Source organism: Chiloscyllium punctatum, chromosome 38 (genome assembly GCF_047496795.1).
Source record: "Chiloscyllium punctatum isolate Juve2018m chromosome 38, sChiPun1.3, whole genome shotgun sequence".
Taxonomy (NCBI): Eukaryota; Metazoa; Chordata; class Chondrichthyes; order Orectolobiformes; family Hemiscylliidae; genus Chiloscyllium; species Chiloscyllium punctatum.
In genome coordinates this window covers 32,131,080-32,158,590 of record NC_092776.1, presented here as the reverse complement: position 1 = coordinate 32,158,590, position 27,511 = coordinate 32,131,080, and the positions used below count along the sequence as shown (strand labels likewise).

General features: G+C 40.2%; 1 protein-coding gene across 7 annotated transcripts in view; it reads left to right on the top strand.

The window, feature by feature from the left end:
* The window catches only part of LOC140463507 (C-terminal-binding protein 2), a 285,613-nt gene that overhangs the window by 124,741 nt on the left and 133,361 nt on the right, over nucleotides 1-27,511 (top strand). For 4 of the 7 annotated variants that reach the window (XM_072557560.1, XM_072557559.1, XM_072557561.1 and 1 more), the window contains one exon: nucleotides 6,736-6,813. The exons of 1 other annotated variant lie outside the window; for it this stretch is intronic. In XM_072557560.1, coding sequence (XP_072413661.1) covers nucleotides 6,736-6,813 — 78 coding nt within the window. Of the gene's footprint in view, nucleotides 1-6,735; nucleotides 6,814-13,955; nucleotides 14,009-25,964; nucleotides 25,987-27,511 lie in introns of those variants that run through there. 2 more of the 7 variants (XM_072557558.1, XM_072557556.1) reach the window with 2 other exon arrangements.

Sequence of the window (27,511 nt, the reverse complement as noted above, 5' to 3'; positions counted from 1 at the left end):
CCTACCACTGCTGGCAGTGCATTCCATGCATCCACCATTCTCTGTGTAAATAACCTATCTCTGATGTCACCCGTAAACCTACCTTCAATCCTCTTAAAATTATGCCCCCTTATGATAGCCATTACTGTCCTGGAAAAAAGTCTCTGGCTATCCATGCTATCTACGCCTCTCATCATCTTGTATACCTCTATCAAGTCACCCCTCCTCCTCCTTCGCTCCAGTGAGAAAAGCCCTGGCGCCCTCAACCTTTCTTCATAAGACATGCCCTCCATTCTGGTAAATTGCCTCTGTACTCTCTCTAAAGCTTATATATCCTTCCTATAATGAGGTGACCAGAACTGAGCGCAATATTCCAACTGTGGTCTAACCAGGACTTTGTAGAGCTGCAGCATAACCTTGTGGATCTTAAACTCAATCCCCCGCTAATAAAAACCAACACACCATATGCCTTTGTAACAACATTATCAACATCGGTGGCACCTTAGAGGGATCTATGGACGTGTACCCTGAGATCCCTCTGTTCCTCCACACAGCCAAGAATTCAGCCTTTTACCCTGTAATCTGCATTCAGCTCAGGTTTGCATTCTGTCAATGCAACCTACAACGCCCTCCACACTATCTAACACTCCACCAACCTTCATGTCATTGGCAAACTTACTAACCCACCCTTCCACTTCCTCATCCAAGTCATTGATAAAAAACTCAAAGAGCAAAGGTCTCAGAGCAGATCCCTGCAGAACACCAGTGGTCACTGAGCTCCAAGCTGAATAATTTTATCTACTACCTTCTATGGGCCATCCAATTCTGTATTCAGTTGGCCAAATTTCCCTGTACCTCATGCCTCCTTACTTTCTGAAGGAGCCTGCCATGGAGAATCTGATCAAATACCTTGTTAAAATCCTTATACACCTCATCCACTGCTCTACCTTCATTAATGTGTTTTGTCACATCCTCCAAGAATTCAGTAAGGCTTGTGAGGCTCTCAAAGTCATGCATGACTATGGTTTTCCAAATAATCATAAATCCTGTCTCTCAGAATCCTCTCCAATAATTTGCCCACCACTGATGTAAGACTGGCTGGTCTGTAATTCCCAGGGTTATTCCTGTTCCTTTTCTTGAACAAGGGAATAGCATTTTCCACCCTCCAACCATCTGGTACTACTTCAGTGGACAGTGAGGACACAAAGATCATTGTCAAAGGTGCAGCTGTCTCTTCCCTTGCTTCCCCTAGTAACCTAGAGTATATCTAATCTGGCCCAAGGGACTTATCTATCCTCATGTTTTTCAAAGTTTGCAGCACATCCTTTTCCTCAACATCCATCCGTTCAAGCATATGAGCCTGTTTCACTCTGTCTTCACAAACGACAAAGTCTCTCTCACTAATGAATACTGAAGCAAAATATTCATTGAGAATCTCCCCTACCGCCTCTGACTCCAGGCAGCATAAGTTCCCTCCACGATCTGTGACTGGCCCTACCCGCACTCTGGCCATCCTCTTGTTCCTCACATAAGTGTAGAATACCTTGAGGATTTCCTTAATCCTACCTGCCAAGGCTTTTTCATGCCCCCTTCTAGCTCTCCTAAATTGATTCTTCAGTTCCTTCTTGTCTACATTGTAAACCCTTACAGCCCTGTCTGATTCTTGCTTTCTCAACCTTGAGTAAGTTTCCTTCTTCCTCTTGACTAGATGTTCCACAACTCTTGATACCCAAGGTTCCTTCACCCTACCATCCCTTCCTTGCCTCAATGGGACAAACCTATCCAGCACTTGCAGCAAGTGCTCCCTAAACAAATTCCACATTTCTGTTGTGCATTCCCCTGAGAGTATCTGTTCATAATTTATACTCCACAGTTCCTTCCTAATAGCATTATAATTCCCTCTCCCCCAATTAAGTACTTGCCCATACCGTTTGCTCCTATCCCTCTCCATAACTGAAGTCAAGGTTAGGGAGTTGTGATCACTATCGCAGAGATGCTCTCCCACCGCAAGATCTGTCACCTGACCTGGTTCATTGCCAATCATCAAATTCAATATGGCCGCCCCTCTCATCGGCCGATCTACATATTAGTCAGGAATCCTTCCTGGACACACCTGACAAAATCAGCTCCAAACAATTTGCACTAAGTAGGTTCCAAATATTAGGGAAATTAAAGTCAGCCATGACATCAGCCCTGCTACTTCTGCACCTTTCCAAAATCTGCTTCCCAATCTGCTCCTCAGTGTGTCTGTTGTTATTGCGGGACTATAGAAAACTCCCAATAAAGTGACTGCCTATTTCCTGTTTCTGACTTCTACCCATATTCCTCCCTTCCTGCAGCTGTTACACTATCCCTGATCAGCAATGCCACTCCCCCACCTCTTTTACCTCCCTCCCTAATACTTTTGAAACATCTAAACCCTGGAACCTCCAACAACCATTTCTGTCCCTGTGATACCCGAGTCTCTGTAATGGCTACAACATCGTAGCTCCAAGTACTGATCCATGCTTTAAGTTCATCACCTTTATTTCTGACACTTCTTACGTCAAAATAGACAAATTTTGACCCATCACACTGACTACAACTTTGCCCTATCAATTGTCTGACCTTCCTCAGAGACACTTTACACGCTGTATCTGCCTGTTCACCAGCTACCCTATCCTCTGGTCCATAGCTCCAGTTCCAATCTCCCTTCCAAACTAGTTTAAACCCTCCCAAAGAGCTCGAGCAAACCTCCCGGCCAGGATGTTGGTGCCTTTTTCAGTTCAAGTGCAACCCATCTTCCTTGTACAGATCCCATCTTCCCCAGAAGGTATCCTAGAGATCCACACATCTGAAGCCCTCCCTCCTACACCAGCCCTGCAGCCACATGTTCACCTACACTCGCTCTCTGTTGCTAGCCTCACTAGTCCATGGCACTAGTAGCAATCCTAAGTTTACTACACTGCTCATCCTGCCTTTAAACTTCCAATGGGCAGCACAGTGGCTCAGTGGTTAGCACTGTTGCCTCACAGCGCTAGGGACCTGGGTTCGATTCCCATCTTGGGCAATTGTCTGTGTGGAGTTTGTACATTCTCCCCGTGTCTGCGTGGGTTTCCTCCGTGTACTCCGGTTTCCTCCCACAATCCAAAGGTGTGTGGGTGAGGTAAATTGGCCATGTTAAATTGCCTGTAGTGTTGGGTGCATTAGTCAGGGGTAAATATAGGGTAAGGGTCTGGGTGAGTTACTCTTTAGAGGGTCGGTATGGACTTGTTGGGCCTGGTTCCATACTGTAGGGAATCTAATGTAATCTAATCTAATAACTCCCTATATTCACTTTTCCCTTTTCCTAGTTATGTCATTGGTACCAGTGTGTACCACAACTTCTGGCTGCTCATCATCCCCCTTAAGAATCCTGTAGACTCGATCCGAAAAATCCCTGACCCTGGCACCCGGGAGGCAACATACCATCTGGGAGTCTCATTCACCATCACAGAATCTCCTGTCTGTTCCTCTCACCATTGAATCTCCTCTCACTATCACTCTCCTATTCTCCCCCCTTACCTTCAGAGCCACAGAGGCAGACTCAGTGCCAGAGACCTGGCTGCTGAGGCTTTCCCCGTTAGGTCATTTCCCCCAGCAGTATCCAAAATGTTATACTTATTATTGAGGGAGATTGCCACCGGGGGTCCCTCACTGTCTGCTTATAACCTTACCCTCTCCTGACGGTCACCCAGCTACCTTTATCCAGTAACTTAGGCATGACTACCCCCCTATAATGCCTCTCTATCACCTCCCTCAGCCTCCCAAATGATCTGAAGTTTATCCTGCTCTAGTTCCCTAACGCAGTCTGTGAGAAGGTGGAGTTGGGTGCACTTATTAGATTTCCTACAGTGTGGAAGCAGGCCATTTGGTCCAACAAATCCATACCGACCCTCCGAAGAGTAACCCACCCAGACCCATTCCCCTATCCTATATTTACCCCTGAGTAATGCACCTAACACAATGGACAATTTAGCATGGCCAATTCGCCTGACCTGCACATCTTTGGATTGTGGGAGGAAACTGGAGCACCCAGAAGAAACTCACGCAGACATGGGGAGAATGTGCAAGCTCCACACAGACAGTCGCCTGAGGTGGGATTTGAACTTCTTGCAGGTGAAGTCAGCAGGAACACCAGTGGTGACCCTTGCCTCCCACATTCTGAAAGAGGAGCATGCAACTGCCCTAGCTTCCAACTCCCTGCTCTAAATTACCAAAAGAGATTACAAATAAAGCCTTACCTTACCAACTCCATACGGAGTCTTTTCTTTGGTTAGAGGTGGATGATGGGAGGGAGACATTACACTTGTAGTGTATTGGGTTTAGCCACTACCTGCATATATTAGTTCACTTACCCAGCAGTCCCCGTGTCCGCTTCCGATCCTGTTCAGCCTTCGTTCTGCTGATTCATGAGGAAAGTATTTCATATTCAAATGTATCTTCCCATCTACTCCCTGGCTCCCGCTGTCACGACTCCCGCTGCTGAAACAAAATTATATAATTGTGGGCCTGTTTGTTACCTTCTACCTGCTGTAAATTGAAACAGCTAGACATCTACCGTCAATATATTTCACTGTTCCTCCCTGGGGTGGACTGGGAGCCCTTTCTCAACCTCCCATTATTGTGAGTGGTTCACAGTTCATTGATGGTATCCATATCCTGGTTCATTCAATCAATTGCTCTTTGCCATGCTGGGCTTTTTATTGAAAGAGTTGAGGTAAGGATAGACTAAAAATGGTACACGTCCTAAAATAACTGGGCTGGCTATGGAACTGTCTGAATAATAACAATGACCGCTCTTCATCAATAATCCCTTGACTGTGAAGTACTTTAAGTCCTTTGAGGAATTGTCTTTTTCCATCTATTCCCTGCAGTGAATTGCCAAAATTGATTGAAACAAATCCTTCTGTAATTAAATATTAAATATGGACGTAGTTGAGGCACAGGGAGGGCAACTGAAACCACTGTCGAAAAGGGATCAAGCGACAAGCGTATTGTTGGAGAGAAAAGAAATGAAACTGAAGGTATAGGTAATCTCTGAGAAGAGGGCGGTTTTAGTGATTGCCTCCTGTTTCAAAAATGCATCAGGTAAAACTTTGCAGGTATTCCTGGAGTGGACCAGCAAGTAGGGTGGCTTATAAAATTGGCAGCTGTTCTGTGCCTGCTGCCTATATATTTGACCTATATTCCCAATCTATATTTTAGTGCATGAGGGAGGGACAGTTGACTCCACAAAGTTGCAAATTAGTGGCTGCTTATGGGCCTCTTTCTGTCTGAGGGAATGGGTGACTGATGTCTCCTGTTTGTGCACCATGCAAACTCTTCCCCCCCCCCCAACCCCCCACGTGCACAGCAGAAGATTGCATTATACGTTATCTGCATTCCATTGACGGTTCTTATTGTGAACTCTGGTGCTGCTGAGGTTAGAGCACTGCCAGCCATCATTCTCTGAGACAGCCCCTCCTCCTGGATGGGAATGCATGTCTCTCCCTGAGCTACTTAATGCTGTAAAAGTACCTGACCAAGAGGAACTGGGCTCACATCTGATCTTTCAGTCCATCCTGTTTCATAGATATGCTGCCTTCTGCTGCTTGCAAACTTGTGCGTGTCTGCACAGTGTCAATAGATGTACTTCAAAAAGATTTGCATGGAACATCGACAGATTTTTAGTAAAAGTCATCTTCAGCACTGTGCTGGTTAGGTGCTGCAGAATCTTTTTGTATCAATGATGCTTTGAATTTGCAGAACAGAAACAGAGTACTGTTTCTGTCAATGTTTATATGTCACCCCAAGTGTCTTTCCACGCTATTTCCTTCCAACTCTACCAAAGTATGCTCCTGTTCCTTCTTTCCTTGTGTGCAAATCCTGTTTCCCCTGAAATATATTGGTGTTATTACCTGCTTTAGGGAAGTTCCATATTTTCACCACTACCTGTGAATTTTGAATTGAATTCTCTTAAATTACTTATTAGATTTATTAGTAACTATATTATGTTTATATATTATCTTAGTTTTGAATTCCCTTATAAATGGAAGCATGTTCTCCGTTGCTGTGCTATCAAATCCCTTCATAATTTTAAACATTGCAATCAGGTCATTCCTCAGTCTTATCAAAATAAAAGTGTTCAAGTCTATTCAAACTTTATTGATAGTTGTATCCTCTCAGTTCTGGTATCATCCTGATACATTTTTTATGCACTTTATTCAACGCTTATATATTTCTGCACTGTTGACTAACCCAGGTTCTATATAAGTATAATATGGCTTCATTGAATACTATTCGAATGAAATAAACCCCAGTGCTTTGTCTGTACTCGAATGGCTTGATTAACATGTATTTAATAACTATTTTTGATAATTATCATAGAAAAATGAAATGTTTAAATCAAATTTATTTTGAAAGCTCTTTATTTGAACAAATGCACTCAAGATACATGAATTAGAATTGCCATTATATGCTTTCACATTCTTGTTATGTCATATTCTCTTGAGCCTAAACTGAATGCCTACTTGATTGTGCTGCATTGAAGATCATTTAAGATAGTGTTGGTGCTTTACAAAAGTTACAACTGCAGCATGTGAGAATTTGCATGATTGTGGATTTGTGTATTTGTATATAACAAGCTAGCAATTAAACCGTTTTTTTAAAAAACACCGCATCCCTTCGCCCCTAATTACATTGTAAAACGTGTATTGTCAAACTGTAGGACCCTTATGTTCTTGTTATTTTTTAAAGCGGGGGCTTGGTGGGGAAACCAGCAGCGGCCTACAGAGGAACGTGGCAGTCTGGCAGGCAAAGCAGCAGCAAGGAGAGGTATGTACTCACATTTCAGATTGAGGACAATCAGAAACAAGAACAAAGTATCACTTTTTATGAGATGAGAACAGCTCATGATTATTGTGTACCCCCCCAATAACCATTACTCTAGCCATAACCTGACACTACGTTAGCTTTCAAAATAAAAGAATAATCTAATATGAGATCTAAATCAAGTCCAAAACATCCAAGGCTTGTGTTTTTTTTAAAAAAAATCCTCTATTTATAGTAAGTGGTAGAAATACAGACCTAAACATTGCCTGCATTTGAGCAGAATGGCATAAGAAATGCTTTTAAATCCAAGACTGATGTCCCTTTTGAATAGATATTAATGCTTATGTTGAAGTTGTCAATATTTGTAGGTTTCCACCATTCAATTGGAGATGCTACAGAACAGAACAAAATGTTAACTAATGAAGCTGACTTCAGAGAATGTGGCACTGTTCACCTGATTGAAATGTTACCCCATAGTAGTTATATCTGTGAACCACTGCAAATTATTTGAAATTTTAATTTCAAGTTTTGAAGGAAGAGTGGATAGCAGGGCTTCTGATCAAAAAGATTTGTAGGTCTGATAATTTTAGAATTTGATTTACTATTGGTTTAATGAACTTGAAAATGGGTGATTTGGGAACAATTTGAATATACAAAGACATTACAGATGAGTTTAGAATGTGTACATTTATTAAATATGCAGATTCTTGTGAACATATTAATTGTGTATATTAAAATGTTTAATTTATTGTAATACAGTTTTTAAAATTTGAAAATGTCTGCTGAAATTTTACATTAATGAAGGTGCATGAATAATGTTTAAGAATCAAATGAACTGAGATGTCATTCCCTTTACTCTCGCATTCAAAATTGAAAATGGCTCTGATATTCTTACTCCTATCAGATCTCAAGGTTTTGTTGCCGTAAACGTCCAGTCACAAAGTTTATGATACTGGTGAATCTTAAGGTCATTGAGTTTAGTGCCAATTGAGCACTGCTTACTTGGGGATAGTAGGATACTCTATAAATTTAAGAAAAATACTAATAGTGCATTATTTTAATACATTTAAAAATAGATTTACCAATATCACTATTAACACATAATTGAAACTGGTGTGAAAAGCATGTGTAAATTAGCAATGATGTATTGGAAATATATGCATTATATAACATAAAGAAATACAACAGTGTAGTGCAGTACAAAATTAAAATATTGGCAGAATATAACAGACAACTTAGGATTTTTTAAAAAATTATTAGACTCCTAATGCCTTCCAGTACATTTCCAATATCATAGTGAATTACTTGTGTATTACATGTTACTTTTATTTGTAGAATTTATTGATAACAATGCATCAAGAATTATCAGTGAAGACAAAATGCTGGAATCAGTCTGCACCTGAAGTCCTCCCTCCTGCCACCAACACCACATAAACTACAGTGATTCTGGGTCACCGCCACCACTTCAAGTGATGGATAGTAAATGCTGGCCTTTCCAGCAGTGTACACATTCCATGAATGGATTTTCTTTTTTGAAAATAAGATTTTCTGTTCTCTCTCTAGAAGCTGAGTGTTTCCAGCATTTTCTGTTTTCATTTCAAATTTTCTGGCATTGCCTTTTTTAGTTTGCTTTTCGTTGTCCTGAAACTGGTTTTGTTGGAAGTAGGTGAATTGAATATTGATTACTTTGTCTATACACTGACCTGGCTTACTTTCAAAGTTGTTGATATATATTTGTGCAACTCAGTGAGTGCATTGCAGATTTTGTTTAAAAGTCAAATATGTTTCATACTAACACTATACGAGTTGTCATAATCTGCAGGAATGTTCCAACAAAAATTTAGATTTGTTGCAAATCAGAAAGTTGAAACTAAACTTTAATCTGAACTTCCGTCTTAAATTTCGCATAACATGAAGTATCAACTTTGACCACCAGAAACAAGCGTTTCAATGACATGGTTATACCTTTGGATAGTGAGATGTCATTATTGACTTTTATTTGTGACCATACTAAACCTCTTTTTGGATTTATATGCACAGCAACTCTAACAAAACTAGTGTCATCATCATGGTTTAGAGTTGAATTTGTCAGTGGGTGGATGCGCATGCATGAATTGGAATTATCTTCCTTTTCTTGTACTTCTCTTTCTCCTGCTCTCCCACACCTGTTATTGCTCCTCCCTGTCCTCTTTGAAAGCAGGCCTGACCCACTGATGTTGCAAATAACTCCAGTATCCTGTCTTAATTATAGTGGTTTGCGTGTTCCTTAAGCAGGGGATTAGACTCATGGCTGACCTATCTCTCAAATCTTCTCTCAAACTAGGAAATTTTAAAATTCCTAGTTTTACACTCTGTTCAGATCACACACAGATCTGTGCCAGAAGGTGCGTATGCAAAACGTGCAGAGCACCAGGGCTCTTTCTCAAGTTGAGGGTCCTGGACTCTCTTCCAGCACAATAGCAATCATTGGTCAAGTAGATCGCACAAGATGCCACACTCCTCCCTTTTTCTGTCATGTACCACTCTGCTTCTGTTGGGCATTAGATGCTTTCTTGACTCTAAACCCAGAGCACAAGGCAAGATAAGATACCCAGTGTATCTAAGTTCACTTTATCTCCACAAGGGTTCTTCCCAAAATTGTCTCTTGATGCTGTGTCCCTTTTCTATCTCCTCCCTCAATGATGTGGCCCTTTATGACTTCCGCGTTCAACTCTGTAGCCCTGGTTGCACTTTGTGTATTGGGTTATTCAGTGCCTTGCACAACCTCTCAGAAATGCTTTTTGGAGAAGTACTTTTGTCTTCAGTGTAGTTATGTAAACAATTCTGACAACCGAGATTCACAAATGGGAAGGTCCAATTGGTGCTGCAGTTGGATCTTTTGGTGCTTCAAGGCCTTTCGAAGGTCTGAAATAGAATTTTTGGCACATGTACACACTTCTGATGCAAAATGTATGAAATATGTTATTCTTGACTGAGGAACCCAGAAACTGGAGAAACACCTTGACCCATGTATTCTCTCCCTGGTCCTGACAAGAGGAAATATTTAGAAAATCTACCCAACAGTTTATGAAGAATTTTGCCATATCATTTCATATATGGAACGGTTTAGTGAAGAGTACCTGAGAAACATCAGGGGAATGTCATCACTTGAAAGTCATGCACTAAGTTGCCTTGAACATTTATTACAATTCTTTCATCATAAATTCTAGCATTTTCTTCTTATGATCATAATGGGAATGTGAAAATTCTTAAAAAGAATACTTCATTACAGGCACTAGATATATCCTTAACATTGCTATATTAACAACTTGTCAAGGAAATACCTGGGGTTTACCACATGGTTAACGCGAGGAATTATTTGGATTTCTGAACTGTTGAACATCAACCTGCTGGAATTATATTAGCATTTATACTTTTGCAGGCCTTGATTGGAATTCCAAATTTACTGAGAAAATTGATGAAACTTTTTGTGCCAATTATGGAAGAAGCAAGATGAGCTATGAATTACTTATTAGCTTTCGAATCTTAGCGGTGCACTAACATTGAGTACTCCAAAAAATTAGTACATATGGTTAATTGATTAAGTAACAGTTTACAAAGTCAGTTCCATTATCTTACAGTAATTCTGCATTAGCTACTTGCTGATTATAAATTGATGATTGCGATCAATAGCCGAGATCTGGAGAGTTCACAATTCTCTCACTTCTGGAGAGTTAAATTTTAGATTTGACTCCTCAGTAATCTGACATGTTATATAGTGCCCACTCGTTTGAATATATCAATGTCTGTAGCCGTGAAATTTGGTTCTGCAATACCTGGTTTGTTAATGTTATAAGTGCTATTTTGTCTTCAAATTGGAGTTCAAGGTACTTGTGACTGCCTGGTGTAAGACACCATATGTATACAAAGAGGTTGTGAACATGTGGCAGAGTCAATATCAGCCCTGCCATTTTGAGGTTCAGTGCAGCCATTAGTGTCCTCTGTTAACCTTGTGGAGTTGAATGTGTTGGAGCAAGAAGCTCCAACAAGTCGTGCTGAAAGGGATCATTTTCTACTTTCAGGATTAGTAGTTTTCAGAGTTGTCTTATGTTCCTGAAGTCTGAAGGGAATGGTGTGCTGTGTGCCACAGGACTTGGTCCAACTTCAACAATTCTTCACAAGTCACTTGTTTCAAAACTTAAGTGCAGTTTGTTTTTGTTTATTGATTCACGAGATAAGGGTGTCGCTGTCTAGGCAGCATTTATTACCCATCCCTATTTGCCAGAAGGCAGTTAAGAGTCAACTACATTGCTGTGGGTCTGGATTCACATGTAGGCCCAACCAAGTAAGGATGGCAGTGTCCTTCCCTAAAGGACATTAGTGAACCAGAAGGGTTTTTCCTGACAGTTGACAATGGATTTGTGGTCAATGTTAGATTCTTAATTCCAGATATTTATTGAATTCAAATTCCACCATCTGCTGTGGCAGGGTTTGAACCTGGGTACCCAGAACGTTATCTGGGTCTCTGGATTAATAGTCCAGTGATAATACCACTAGGCCTTCACCTTCCCTAGAGTTCTTTCACCTACAGCATGATGGGGAGAAGGGACAGTGGCAATACAGCTTAGAACAAACTGCTGAGTGAGGTACGAGGGGAAGATAGTTTTGTGCTGACCATATCCACCCAATGTGTTCAGCAATTCTCTACTTTAGGACTTCTGTGAAGAAGAATGCATTTGTCACTGCTTCACTCCAAGGGGCTCACCCTTAAATCTGCTACCAGTTGCTACAGCTGCAGTCAATGGAATGCAGGGTTTCGGTGAGACCTCAACTGGAATATAATATGCAGATTTGGTTTCCTTAAAAAAGGATATACTTGCATTTGAGGTGGCACAGCAAAGGCTTACCTAATTGATCCTAGTGTTGAGAAGGTTGCCCTGTCGTGAGTAAATGGGCTCTTTGTTCTGTGGAATTTAGAAGAATGAGAGGCAATTTCATTTAAATGTACAAAAATATGAAGGACTTGACAGGATAGGTACGAAGAGATTGTTGCGTTCACTGAGCAATTTAATATATACGGCACAATTTCAGAATAGGGTCCAATCCCTTATGACTAAGTTGAGGAGAAATTACATCAGTCAAAATGTTTCTGGAATTTGCAAACAGAGGGTTGTGGGTGCTCCTGGATGAATAACTTTAAGGCTGTGATTGACAGATTTCTCAGTATCTCAGAAAACTGACACATGCAAGAAGGTGGAGTTGAGGTTGAAAATCGACCATGATCATATTGAGTGGTGGAGAAGGCTCAATGAGTGGGCCATGTGGTCTTCTACTCTTACTATGACTTGTGAGGACAGGTGTTTTCAACAGTGACACATGATCATGCTGCCACACAAAATGTGATGGAACTGGCCTCTCGAGCCTGGAACCCTAACATCAACTACTATGACTATATGGTACCACTAATTTCACAAAGGTTTCCTTGTATGTCTTTTGTGGATTAAATAAATATAGTAGGATACAGTACAATGTTGTGCCTTGTAGGATATTCTGTATTATTAGATATTCTGTTTTATAGTACTTAGTACGCTGTTTTGTAAAGTCCTTGGATTTCACTTCCTAGTCTAATAACAATTGTCTGCATAAGACAGGTGACTGCTTAACCTAGGTTCCATTAATAGGTGTTTAATCATGATTAAGACTGAATCTTAAAAGCAGAAGCAGCCTGTGTATAATAACACAGTTTTGTAAGTGATTATGTGATGCAAAATCTGTTTCTCTGCTACAACACACTAATGAAATTCAGTGCCCAGCAGCATAATATGTCATTCTCAGGAAACCACCCAGAAACTTGCTGGGGCTATTATGTGACAAATCTGAGTTATGACAACAGTTTAATGAGCTTATGAGACTTCTTTCTTCCCCCCTTTACATCCTGGTTAAATCTTTGTGTGTTGGTGTTTGGTGTGTTGATTAGATTCAAGATGAACTCATTTCACATAATGCTGCTTAAGTAATATGATCAGAGCAAAATTCACTTATCTGTGGAGATAATTTTCCAAAGCATTTCAATTGCGTTTAGTACTTAATATTACTATTCAAGTAAGTGTTTACCTTCTCAGTAAATTTCCCTTTTAATACCCTGACACACGCTTGTATTTGCACAGATTTTAAAGATAACTTTAGCATAGTCTGAAGTTTTATTCTTTGCAAACATAGGGTGAGATTTTGGTTTGGTCATTCTATGCTGGGGGCTGTTTCAAGATCAAGAAATCTGTGCCCAGTTGTTTTTAACTGCAGACAAATGGGTTTTTTTCTGCAATAGTGTGCAGTGTCATTTCCAGCTCCCAGATTGTAAATGTAAACTAGGTGAAACATATCTGGTACAACGTGGACTGTCTGAAAGGCTCTTGAAAGACTCCAAAGCTAAAGCTGTCATTGTGATACATTTCTGTAACAGTAATGCCAACCTTTGTGCAACAGTGTAGTGAGTGAGTGTGAATAATGGTGTGTATGTTTCTGTTAGGGCACTGGTTACCCTATCTATATTGTGGGATGGAATTGGTAGCAGAGCAGTGCACACATGTACTCAACTTCACTTGCCAACCTTGAACTTCAGAATTACTGGTGAATTATCTGTTGATCAGAAAGCTAATTGAACAGAGACATGGATACAATAAAGTATGGAAACAAAGAATTGTGGATACTGTCGATCTGAAACAAACAAAAACAAATTATTGAAGAAACTCAGTGGGTCTAGCAGCATCTGTGGAGAGAAAGCAGAGTTAACGTTTCAAGACCAGTGACCCTTTTTCAGAATGTTTTGAAGAAGGGTCACTGGACTCTATGTTAATTTTGTTTTCTCTGCACAGATGCTGCCAGACCTGCTGAGTTTTTCTAGAAATTTTATTTAGACTTTAAAAATCGTGGCAGTGTCTGTCCTTGATGTTTTTCAGAGGGGCGATAAACCAGGCCGGGTTTCGATCAGTCTGGTCTGGTACAGAGATGAAAAGGATTTTGAGAGGCCTTTTGTTTATATGTGAACAGATGAGACTACAGGCCAGGGTAGTCATGTTTATGCAATAGCCTGTGTAATGAAAGGGGAGTGGTCAGCTCTTTAGCTGAGCTGAGCAGTTTTTGGTTTGGTCCTGAACTGGGAAGTTCAACAGAGCGCTGTGTGGAAACTCTCTCTCTCTTTTCTGACCTTCAACTTCAATCTGTAAGCATGTTGTTTCATTTATACTGTTTTTTAAAAGGGAGTTTGCTTATTGGGACTGATGTGTGTATTCAGAACAGCACAATTAAGTTGAGCTGGATAGGTTGAGTTCTGTAAGGGTTCTTTGTTCTGTTCTTTGTGTTTCATTGTGTGAATAAACTTTTGGTCTGTTTTAAAATCTAGTAGTCAACCTAGCTATCTTATTCTGGGTAATTTTCACTGTACACTTCGCAAAACAAAGTGCAAAGTTAGGTCTAGGGCTGCTTGCTTAAGAATGTTTTGAGTGGTCTGGTCTAGTCCATAACACACCCAATTGGATGGAACAATACAGCTTCAGATTTTTTTTTTCACAACCATTATATTGTACAATACACGAGACCAAGATTGTCATTTCAATTAGTATTGAAGGAACATTCTGAGTCAGGGTGTTGTCTTTCTGTTAAACATCTGCCCCTTACATGCATTGAGTATTGGTTATTGTAAAGTCGTCATGGCAGCAGGTGCTGAATTGAGATGATGATGCAAATAAAGTAAGCCCAGGCAGTCCCTTGGTTGTGAACTGGTTCCACTCTGAAGTCCCGATTGCGAGTCAATTTGTACGTAAGGCAGAGCACAGTGTTGGACAATATAAAGGACCATTCATAAATACAGGAAACGTTGGATCATTAAAATGGCATCACTGTGTGAAATCATGATTCTAAATACATCATTCATAAATTGGATGTCTGGATACCTGGGATCTCCATAGTCATAATGAATAATATTATTATGGATGACCATTAAGATAAAAATAGTGTAAAACAAAAAGAATTTCAGAGTTATAAACATTTCACTTTCCGTTGATCATGTTGTTAGGTTGACTTGATTAAATTCTCAGTTATTTCTATACTTTATAAAATTAAATAAGTGAGTTTTTACTAACTTATTTTCAGGATGATATTTTTCTCCTTAATTTTGCACAATTGCTTTTATGTGCAGTTGTGGCAAGAGATAGTGGGAATGGAAAGTGGAATTCAAGAGTTTTATCGCAAAGTCTAGGCATTGCCTTTTTCAATTGGCAACAAAGGAGCACATTCAGTGGTTTGTTTGTGTTAGAGTCGATTTGGTCCACGTCACCTAGGATCGGTTTTAGTGCTGGATTTTGAATGCTTTTGACCTTATTCATCTGATTTAATCTGTTTAGTAATGGATTTAAAGGTATCTATTAAACAAACTGAATTTGACCAGTTTATCGTGCATTGTGATGCTTGAGAAGACAGTACATGAAGTCTTCCATTTGCTGTCTTAAGTATTAAATCCCATTTGAGATCACTTTGGATGTAGATTTCTGACAGTGAGATTGTGCAATACAGGTGAATTAAACTGTCTACTAAATTGATGAGCGGGGGACTAGAGACAGATCGGATGAGTGTAACTGTTGAAAGAAGACCAGAAAGTTCTTTGAGTGCCCTCAACAGCATCAAAACAATACACATCTTTTTATCTCATTTGTGTTTGCAGAATCCTACTGTTTTGGGTTAGTTGCTGCAATGTTCCACATAATGATAGTGAGCACTAATACAATGTAATTTATTGAACCTAGAAGCATCTGAGATTTTTCAAGGACATGAAAGTATTAACTAAATATTTGAATTTTCTTCAATCTATTGATATCTAGTTACCTGAATAGTAACAGGTATAAATCTAAAGATAATGGTGAAATGTATCCCAGACTGCTGTGGGAGGCAAGGGAGGAGAGCTTCTGGGGTTCACAGAGATATTTAATACTTTGGACACAGGAGAAGTGCCAAATGATTGGAGGATAATGTGATTCATTTGGTCAAGAAGGGCACCAAGGATAGGCTGAGTAATTACAGACCAGTTAGTGTGACATCAGTAGTAAGAAAATAATTGGAAAAAATTGTGAGGGACAGGATTAATCAATATTTAGAAAGACATGAATTAATCAGGTAATAATCAGCACACATTTGTTGAATGGAGATCCTGTCTTGCTAATTTAGTTGGATTTTTTTGAAAAGGTGACTAATATATTGATTAAGGTAGTGCAGTTGATGTGATTTACATGGACTTTATTGAAACCTTTTGATAATGTCCTACATGGAACTCTGGTCCAAAAGGTAAAAGCCCATGGGACCCAAGGCAAGTTGGCAAACTGAATTCAAAATTGGCATACAAATCTGAGGCAAAGTGTGATTATTGTGGGTTCATCCTGTGATTGAAAGCCTGTGACCACCAGTGTACTAGAGGGGTTGATGCTAGTACCCTTGTTGTTTGTTATGTACATTAATGACTTGGGTGTGGAAAGCGGAGAGTAAAATTAATAATTTTGCAGATGACACAAACATTGGTGGTGGTTTTGATAGTGTGGAAGATGGTCTTGGGCTACAGTCTGATATTGATTGGCTACTAAATTGGGCAGAGTGATCGCATTTCGAATTTAATCCTGATAAGTGATCAATCATGATGCATTTTGGGAGGCCTATTAAGAGAAGGGTATATACAATGAATGGTAGATCCATTCATTGAGAAACTGAGAAACAAACAAACCTATTGCACAAGTCCATAGATCCCTGAAGGTGTCAGTACAAGTACATAGGGTGATGAAGAAGGCATATGGGATGCTTGCCTTTGCTAACTTGATATAGAATAAAGGAGCAGGGAAATCTTGCTGCAGCTTTATAGACCATTGTTTAGGCTACAGATGGAACACTGAGTGCAGCGGTCAGAACTGCACAATCAGGAGGATGTGATTACATTGGGGAGGGTGCAGAGGAGACTCACCAGGATATTGTGTGTGATGAAATGTTTCAGTTATGAGGAGAGAGTGGATAGGCTAGGTTTACTTTCCATGAAGCAGAGCCAGCTGGAGGGGGTGGAGGAGGGGGGGGTTTGATTGAGGCATACAAAGGTATGGGAGGCATAGACAGGGTAGACTGTGTGCAAATCTATTCCCCATGGTAGGAATGTCTAAAACCAGAGAATATTAGTTTAAGATGAGGAATAAGTGATTTAGAGGGGATCTGAGGAAAAGTATTTTTTTCCACCAGAACGTGGTAGAAATATGGAATGTATTGCCCAAGAGGGTAGTGGAGGCAGATCCACTCAAAACATTTAAGTAATATCAGGATGAGCACACAAAATGCCAGGGCACAGTAAACAGTGGACAATGTGCAGGGATTAGTATTGTTTGGTGTTTGTTGATCAGCATAGACTTGGTGGGCTGAAGGGCATTTTCTATACTGTATGACTCTAAAAATATGAAAGTGCTTAACTGGACAGAAATGTGTCATGGCCTGTTAAACCTGAATGAACCTCACTCAGTAAAACAAACATAAAAACCTACAGATGGAGCACAGTAAATATTGAGTAAGCACTTTAAAGGTTACCAAGCTCAGGGGTCCTAGTACAGTTAGACAGTTTGCAATCCAAAGTATTTTTTAATTAACTGATGAGCAATTCTATATTCTGTTTAATACCATATTATTTGGAGCATTTGTTATTTTCAGCCTAAGTGTGCTCTGACTATCTCTCTTTAAAGTTGTGGGCTTCTTGATTTTTCTTCTTGCTGGTTAGTGAATTTCCTTTTGACATTTATCTGAATGTAGCAGAAACTAAAGTCCAGGCTTTTGTGATGAAGTTAGATATAAATGTCATTTGGCACTTGCAGTCAGTGAACTAGATTAAGGTGCGCGATAGAAAATGGCTACTTGGGTGAATTGTATGGGAAATTAAATGCTGGCACTACTTGCAATTCTATCCCAATACAGGTATATGCTACCACTTTCAGGGGCAAAAAGAATAGTATTGCAGGGAAATTTATAACCTGAAAATCATTGTTACTCCAGTAATATAATCACTGAGTTTCTGCCTCTACTTGACTGCTGACATCTAATTCACATACTAATTTTACAGAATTAGGGTAGGTGAATTGGGAATCTCCACAATTAACCAAATCTGAACTAAAGCGGAGAACATCTTTTAAGCAGATCAAAAATTATAGAGATATTTAATAAAAATTTAATTAATGGGATGCATTAACATTTGAGTACATTTTACAATGAGTGAAATACATTGTTTTGCCTAGAAGTGCACATATGTTATTCCTTTCTTCCAACTGAAGGATAGGCATCCATGTGTGCCTTATGAAGGGTGGCATGTGCACACCGATTCTATGGCAGAAGTGTGCATTACAACATATTGGTAAGTCACTATGAAATGTTCTAGCCCCATGCAGAAGCAATAAATCAAACAACTAAATTTACTGAGTGACCTCCAGTAAAAGAAATCACGGAGAAGATTTCACTTCTTGTAGCGTTTACACAGCCAAATATTCCAAAAGGAAACAAATTCCTTTTTAAAAGGTCAGTCATGAAAGCGGATCATGCGGTAATGCAAGTATGTTACCCAACTGCCCGCACAAATGTGGCATCGTGAGCAATCGCCCAATCTTCCCAACTTGGACTCTGGGGTATGCAGGATCTTTCATTTGCCCAGGTAATCAATTTCACTATTGGCAGTTGTATTTCACTCAAGGTACCAGACAAGACTGACATCTAAGAAACCTTGCTGTTACTTGGCTCACCTCAGTCCTAATGGCATTGTTCTCCAGAATTTTTTTCAGTCAACCAACAAACAGTATCTAGTTCATGATCTAGCATTTTAATACAAATTCCCAGCTCTTTTTACATGGCTGAGCAATCCACCTTTGTTTTTAGGATTCAACCCTTTTGGTTTGGTTTTACATTGTTTCCACAAGACCTCCTAGATTTAGATTATTCTTTGCTTTGCTACATAGAAAACTGATCTTTCTATGAAGAGCTTAGATTATTCCCAAATACTCCAAGATGTCGATGACTGTGCCCTAATGCAGCATCTATTTGTCTCTATCTGTGTGCTGGTTGTCTTCACCCTCCAGCTCCCCTTTCTGTCAGGCATGCTCCATTGTGTCTACCAACCACACAGCCTCTTGTTAAACCACCTTTCCTGTTGGTTAGCTTCTAGGTCAAAGGTCACTGGAGTGCATGGACAAGTACTCATCTGAGACAATTGCATCAATTATAAAGGGATAAATCGTAAATACTTAACGATCCCCTCAAACATTGTCTAGAGAATCTGCAATTGTCTTGAACAGTTTAAAGAATTTCTGCCTTTCGTACTGTCCTGCTTTGGATCAAAAATTGTTACAAAATGTACCGGGGCCTATGGAGAACCATTAAATCTTATGCTTACTTGAGCAAAGGGTCTGATGACTGTTTCGAGCTTCATTTTGCAAAATAATCACAACGGCTGTGTTAAATTTTCAATCAACTGTCAACCACCATTTGTGGTGTCCACGCTGTGATTGCTTGTAGTCGCTTTGCTCTCCACCCAAACAGTGAACTGTCTCTGGGAATGTGATGTCAGTGAGTGTCACTGTGTGGCCAATACAAAGGATTAGCCACCAACATGCCTGCACGTTACAATATAGGAAAGGTTGCTGCAATAATAGAGACTGGTTTAATAATTCCATAGCATGAATTTAAATCCAACCGTGGTACTTAGAGAATTTGAACCAATTTTCTTTAGAAATTTAAAATGAAAAGCTGGCACTATGTTAAAAGTGGCCCAGCAAGCTGCCTGATTTATTAATCCCCTTTAGGGATGAAAGCCTACTTTCCTTAATGGCTTGGGTTTTTAGAGATTCACATTGCAGACATAGCTCATTGGCTCTTAAACACCATCAGGGCATTTATCACTGCCACCTTCTCTGGAGTTAAAGATCACACAACACCAGGTTATAGTCCAACAGGTTTAATTGGAAGCACACTAGCTTTCAGAGCAACGCTCCTTCATCAGGTGCTAGTGGAGCGTCGCTCTGAAAGCTAGTGCTTCCAATTAAACCTGTTGGACTATAACCTGGTGTTGTGTGATTTTTAACTTTTCTACACCTCAATGCAACACTGGCATCTCCAAGTCATGACCTTCTCTGGAGAATTGGAAATGCATGATAAATGTGGTATTGCTTGCCACGTCTACATGGTAATAATGAATGAATCTTACCTAAAATAATCCTTATTTCAAGATGGACTGGAGACCTGTGACCAGCAGTGTGTGGCAAGGGTTGGTGCTGGGTCCATGTAGATGATTTGCACGTGAACAAGAGTTATGGTTAGTAAGCTTGCAGATGAAAACAAAATCCGAGGTGTAGAAAGATACCTCAGACTACAATGGGATCTTGATCAGTTGGGCCTATGGGCCAAGGAGTGGCAGATGGAGTTTAATTTAGATAAAAGTGAGGTGCTGCATTTTGGAAAGGCAAATAAGGGCAGGACTCTCACACTTAATGGTAAGGTCCTGGGAAGTGTTGCTGAACAAAGGTGGGGTGGGGGGGGGATGGGGGGTGGGTAGCTGGGGTTAAGAGTGTCTGTGAGAGACAGTGAGTGTAAAGGTGTATAAGTCTATGGGAGTGTATGTGTGAGTGTATGAGAGAGGGTCTACATGAGTGTATGGGTGTGTAGGAGCGTGTGTGTGTGCATCTGTCTGTTTATGTATGTAGTGCAGTGGGGTAACCTGTAGTGTGACATGAATCCAAGGTCCCGGTTGAGACCATCCCCGTGGGTACCAAACCTGGCTATCAGCCTCTGCTCAGCCACTTTTTGTTGCCTGTCATGAAGTCTGCCTTGGAGGATGATCACCCGAAGGTCCAAGATTGAATGTCCTGGACCACTGAAATGTTCTCCAACTGAGAGGGAACACTCCTGTCTGTTGATTGTTGTGCGGTGTCCATTCATCCGTTGCTGTAGCCTCTGCTCAGTCTCGTCAATGTACCATGCCTCAGGGCATCCTTGCCTGCAGCGTATGAGATTGACAATGTTGTCTGAGTCACATGAGTAACTGCCATGTACATGGTGTGAGGTATCCCCACACGTAATGGTGTCGACACTCTGACACATTTTGCAGCGTCAAAGTGACAAAGTTGTGGGGTGTTGTCCTGAAAGCCGGGTAGTTTGCTACAATGATCTGTTTGAGGTTTGGTGGTTGTTTAAATGCAAGACGTGGAGGCATGGGGAAGGTCTTGGTGAGGTGCTCATCCTCATTGATAATGTGTTGCAGGCTGCAAAGAACATGCGTAGTTTTTCGGCTCCTGGGAAGTACTGGACTAACAAGGGTACCCTGTCGGTTGTGTCTGTCTCCTGAGGAGATTATTACAATTTCTTGCTGTGGCACATCGGAACTGGTAGTTGATGAGTTGAGCATCGTACCCTGTTCTTATGAGGGCATCCTTGAGTACTTCCAGGTGCCTGTCATGTTCCTCCTCATCTGAATAGATCCGGTGTATGCGTAGGGCTTGTCCATGAGGAATGGCTGTTTTAATGTGTTTCGGGTGGAAGCTGGAGAAATGTAGCATTGTGAGGTTTATCTGTGGGTTTGTGGTAGAGTGAGGTGTTGAGGTACCCACCCTTGATGGAGATGCATGTGTCCAAGAATGAGACATAGTCGAGAGTAGTCCATGGTAAGTTTGGTGGGATGAAACTCATTGATATTACTGTGTAGTTGTTTCAGTGGCTCCTCGCCATGGGTCCAGAGGAAGAAAATGTCGTCAATGTACCTGGTATATAGTGTTGGTTGGAGGTCCTGCATAGAGAAGAAGTCTTGTTCAAACCTGTACATGAAAATGTTGGCATATGAGGGTGCAAATTTGTTCCCCATGGCTGTTCCGTGTATCTGGATCAAGAATTGGTTGTCCAAGGTAAAAATACTGTGATTGAGGATAAAGCAGATGACTTGTAGGATGGTGCTTGCGGATTGGCAATGTTGGCGTTGAGTACTGAGGATGTTGCCGCAATGCCGTCATTGTGGAGCATGTTGGTGTAGAGTGCTGAAACATCCATTGTGACGAGGAATGTTCCCAGTGCCACTGGTCCTTGGGTGCTGAGTTTTTCTAAGAAATCTGTCGCGACAGAGACTGAGGGTCCCCTGTACAATGGGTTTCAAGATGCCTTTGGCATAGCCAGAGAGGTTTTCACACATAGTCCCATTGCCTGATATGATGAGGCGTCCTGGTGTGTTGGCTTTGTGTATCTTCGGAAGGCAATAGAAGTCACCTACATGAGAAGACTATGCATTTGGTATGCTTTCCTTTTATTGGTCAGAGCACTGAGCATATAGGAGTTGGGAGATCGTGTTGCTGCGGTATAGGACATTGGTTAGTCCACTTTTGGAATATTGTATTCAATTCTGGTCTCCTTGCTAAAGGAAGGATGTTGTGAAACCTGAATGGGTTCAGAAAAGATTTGCAAGGATGTTACCAGAGCCAAAGGGTTTGAGCTATAGGGAGAGGCTGAATAGGCTGGGGCTATTTTTGCTGGAGCACTGGAGGCTGAGGGGTGATCTTATAGAGGTTGATAAAAACATGAGGGGTATGGATAGGGTCAATAGTCAAGACCTTTTTCCCAGGGTAGGGAATTTCAAAACTGGAGCGCACAGATTTAGAGTGAAAGAGGAAAGATTTAAAAGGGACCCCAGGGGCAAATTTTTACTGCAGAGAGTGGTGCGTGTTTGGAATGAGGAAGTGTTGGAGACTGGTCCAATTACAACATTTTAAAAGGTGTCTGGATGGGTATATGAATAGGAAGGGTTTAAACGGGATATGGGCCAAAAGCTGGCAAATGGGCCTAAATTAATTTAGGAAACCTGTCTGGCATGATGAGTTGGACTGAAAGGTCTATTTCCGTGCTGTATAGCTCTATGGCTATATAAATAGAAGTAAAGAAAAAATTATTCCATTTCAGTACCGTTGCCACATCTTACACTCATGCAAATATTCCAGCTTTAGTTTCAAGAAATATGAACTTTTTTGTATCCAGGGCATGCCAAAAGTAGAAAGGTATTAAAGTTAAGCTGAATTGAAGCTGCAGCTACTGAACGTTACATGTTTAGTTAATGCCGATGTACACTCAGTAAATGGCAAAGTGCTTGCCAGCACGCGGCAAAGTGAATCAATGGCGTGCAATTATTCAATAGTTTCTCAGCAATGGTGTTTCAGTGTTGAGATGTCCCTGTGCAGAAACATTTGCAGAGACAAATATTCTTAATGGAGAAGGTGACTTGAACAGAACTGGTGTGGATTTGATTAAAGTGGCAGGATTTTCTTATTTTGTCTAGCTCAATATTTATCGTGTTCAGTTTTTAAAAAAAAATTGGGTTTGTAGATTCATGACTTGTGATATTGTTCAAGGGAATGAGCCTATTAGATGTGTGGACACTGGGCTGGATTTCATCAAAAATAGGCTGTTTCAATTTTGGAGAGTTTCATGGAAGGTTTCTCTCCATAAGCTTTAGTGAGTTTTCTCAGGCAAGTCTCTACAGCTCACCTCATTATGGATACCCCATTACTCTGGCACTCTGCTTGTGATATCTTGTGCTCACCAATGGTGGAAACTCTTATCACTGCTGGAATCTTCTGGGATTTCTGTTACAGCCCAACTGTACACCAGGTCAAACGCTGCCAACCAGCCCTTCACAGTATAGTGGATGGGAAAGAAATTATAAAATCATCTAATGGTATATAGGTGGCCCGAGTGGCATTTCATTGGAAATAAAATCATACATTCATAAATGTATTGCTGTTTTACATCCTCATCCCTCCAACTGTAATTGTAATAACAGTTACAAGAATAAGGTTATTTAGATTAGTTGTCCTAAATGTCCTTGTTAGAACCTTATCTATGGGAGTGCTATTTTTTTCCTAATGTTCAGTAGAGCATCTTTTCTTTGTACAGGACAGAATGAGAGTGTAGTGCTGGAAAAGCACAGCAGGTCAGGCAGCATCCGATGAGCAGGAGAATCAATGTTTTGGATTCCTGATGAAGGGTTTATGCCCGAAACGTCGATTCTCCTGCTCCTTGGATGCTGCCTGACCAGCTGTGCTTTTCCAGCACTACACTCTTGACTCTAATCTCCAGCATCTGCAGTTCTCACTTTCTCCTCAGGAGAGAATGTGGCCCATTCCCTGATCAGGTGCAGGGAGTGATATGCTGATAACGATACAGACCCTAAACAAACAACCCAAAAAAGCCATCTAACTAAGTCCAAGCTCCTGCACTGAGGTCAGAAAATTTCCAGTGACTTTTTGAACTGGTGCCCCTAATTGACAGTCCTCCTTGACTTGACAAACACTACTCTACTCTCCTCAGGATTTGAAGCGTGGCAATTTGGTTGAAGCATATTCTGTGTGTTTGGCACATATTGTAGGTATGACATTGACATAGTACCATGCCATACAGCAACATATCTACCCCTTGACTGATAACTGCTAACAACCTTGATCTGTGATAAAAGACAAGGCAAGGCTGAAGTAGTATGAGCCTGCAAGTTGTGAATGAGGTGGACAAAGCCAAGGTGCCATGAGCATATGTGTTGAAGCAATGTGAGTGGTCACTGAGAGAGCAAGGTAAGAGCCTTGAGAAACACCATGTTCCAGTCTAGGAGACAAGTGGCCTATTAGCAGCTTTGCATGACAAGGTGCTAGTGCAGTCCAAAGTACAGCATTGAAGTGGAGATCAGTATTCTAATTGAATCTGAGATGTGCCATGACATCTGAGGCTGCTGTGTGTCTGTTGCTGACCTCTCTGTGGATGAAGAATGCAGATGGCTGTTCCGATGGAATGTATCCTAAAAGACAATTGGAAATTCAAGCCTCTGCATGCCATTACTTTACGTCTTATGTTCTGCATACTGTATTATGTATGTACTATGTTCTGCATACTGATGTGCTGATTGCCCTGTGTGTTCATTTAAAGTGTGGCTGAGGTATTTTGCAACCCATCTGTGCACCAATATGGGAAATCTTTAATTGACTGTACTCCTACAATAGAGCATATAACATCTGTGGTCTTTTTTTTATTGCTATACAAATGTCTACAAATGTTCACTACCTGTGTGCAATAGTCGAACAGTGGAATGGTTTTATTTGTATTCTTTAATGATAGCACTTTGCCCTGTGATTACAAATTGTTTTTGTTGTTTGGTAGTTTCAGTGAGTTGAAGTCCCAGGAGCCTATAATGTGTACTTATGACAAACTGTTAAATACAGTCAATTAATTAGAACAGTAAAAATTCCCAGCACATATTTGAGATCTATCTTGGCAGGGTCTGATGCAGTAAAAAAAAGTGAATGCCTTTGTTGGAGGTTTATAAACTAAAATTAAGAAGTATTGACAAATCGAAAATAAATCACACTAGTCCACTACCCGAGCAACTAGATTATTTTTAACCAAAAGGGCTTAGGTTTAGGAGCATCAGGCACGTTGAGGATCTGTTTCTACTTTGTTGCTATGCAGTTGAACTTTTTTTTTTCAATCGGCTGCTCAGTTGTCCTTCTCATTCAATATGTATGTTTACTTCATTCATAAATTACTGCAGTGCACTTCACGAGTTCTCCTTTCAACCGCAAAGATGTGCGAATGAACAGCGGCCTCTTCTACACCTCTGAACATTAAACTTATTCCATGTGAAATGGCCTGTTCATGGACCTGGGTGAGAACAGTTATCTGTTCTTTAGGTGGTTACTAGATTTCAGTGTTCAAAATTTGGAACTCTAGCTAATTACAATAGAGCCTCTTAACTCCTGGTTATTCTGCAAATTTCTGTTACTATTGTCTTTTAAAGTAATAATACTTGGTCTGTGCCAGTTATGCCTTGTGTTAAGTCCTGCAGGAAACATACACATTTTCTTCCATTCTAGTCATTGATTCATTTGGACTTGCTACTATTTGGGCATGCAGCTGTCAAATTCTAGGCCATTGTACATAAACAGGATTTAATCTCAACAACAGAGAATCATAGAAAGTTTCGTCAGTGGCAATACTCCAGGCGAGAAAAAACTAGACAGTCACCTACTCTAGATCAAACACCAGCAGTACTGACAGTTCCATTAGTTCCTGGCTGTTGAGCTGGCAGTCTGGCTGAAATGGAAAGAGACATTTTAATTCAACAACACTGTAAGTATATTATTCAAAGTAACAATTAATAGTAATTTAAACCTTGCACAATCGTTCACATTTTGTTTCTTCTTGACCATATATGACATTTCCCAGTATTAAAAGGATTATCATTTATTTCCTGTGGCATTTGGAGCAGTCCTGTTTCTTAGTTAATTAATTATTAATTTTTTAATTCTGAAATTAACGGCACTTCTGTTTTTCTGCAAATATTGATCTTGATATTTACCCACTGGTCAGCCTAAGTAAAAGCCCTGAACATAAACACTACATTGATTAAACACTTCGGCACCTTAATTTATTTTTAACTGCATTATTGCTTCATCTTCATGAACGGTTAGTTACTGGTTTAATTTGCACTATCATGGCTTAGTACCTTAAAGCTATGTTATTTGTTTCCAAAGCAGTCTGTTTTATGTTGTTTCAGATAATGCTTAAAGTATACTATTTGTGATACTGTTCTGTGTTAGAACATCTCTTGCAAGCAGTGGAAGATTTACAAGTAAATGAATTAGCTTAATATCTTAGTAATATTCACTGTGACAGAGATTTTTCTAATGAGTAAAGAATACTTAATAATATTGAGTAGGTATCAGCAGCAAATCAGGAAAGCAGCCTTAGTGAAGTTAATAGCTTTAGGTGTTTTACTTTAACATAAATTGACAGGCACAAAGCATGAGGGTCAGTGCCGATATTGTCAAATGATCATTTGATTTAACTTTTATGGTGTCTCTTAATTGAGTTTTGCAAGTACGAAGAAACCTTTTGTTAAGAAGTTCTCTTGCGTAGATCATCTGTCTGATGATAACCATCCTGTACATTGAGATGGAACTTGGCAGGTGTTCTCATGCAAATAACACTGTTGGCACGTTTCAAGTATTTCAGGATCAGAGTATATTGTTGGTTGTTAAGACTGCAAAGTCTCTGCAGTTTATAATGGACTGTGTTGAAGAGTTCTTAATATCTGCTATAAATATATTTAATCAACCTGATTGGTTCTGATGCACTTCTGACCGAGAGGTAGGGGCACTACAGTGGCTCCACGAGAGTCCTCTTAGTATCTTCTGTACACTTAGCATTGCCTTAAACCTAAATAGCCTAGGAGCTATTGAGCAAAGAATGCAAACTATCCTCAGTGATAGGGGTGTGGTATGAAGCAGGGTTTCTCTAGGGTCAGGTTTGATCTGAGTTGTCATGTCATCTAACAATGAGAGACTGGATTGGAAATACTCATTAATGGACCTTGATTGAAAAAATAATAACATCACATATTTTCTGAACCATTATAAGCAAGATATAAAATTGATTGCCTTTTAAAGAAAACCAAAACTGTCAAGTTAATAAATGATCATTTGCAGTTACTTTCTGGTTTAAATATTATTGTTTTGTGATTGGCTGCATAAACCTAGCTAGTCAGTGGACTGTTCATCATGACCAGTTTGTGCACTTGAGAGTTAAATTCTGTGCACTTGAGAGTTAAATTCTGTGCCTTTGTTTCCTTCCTGGAGTGGTTTGACCTCTGCTG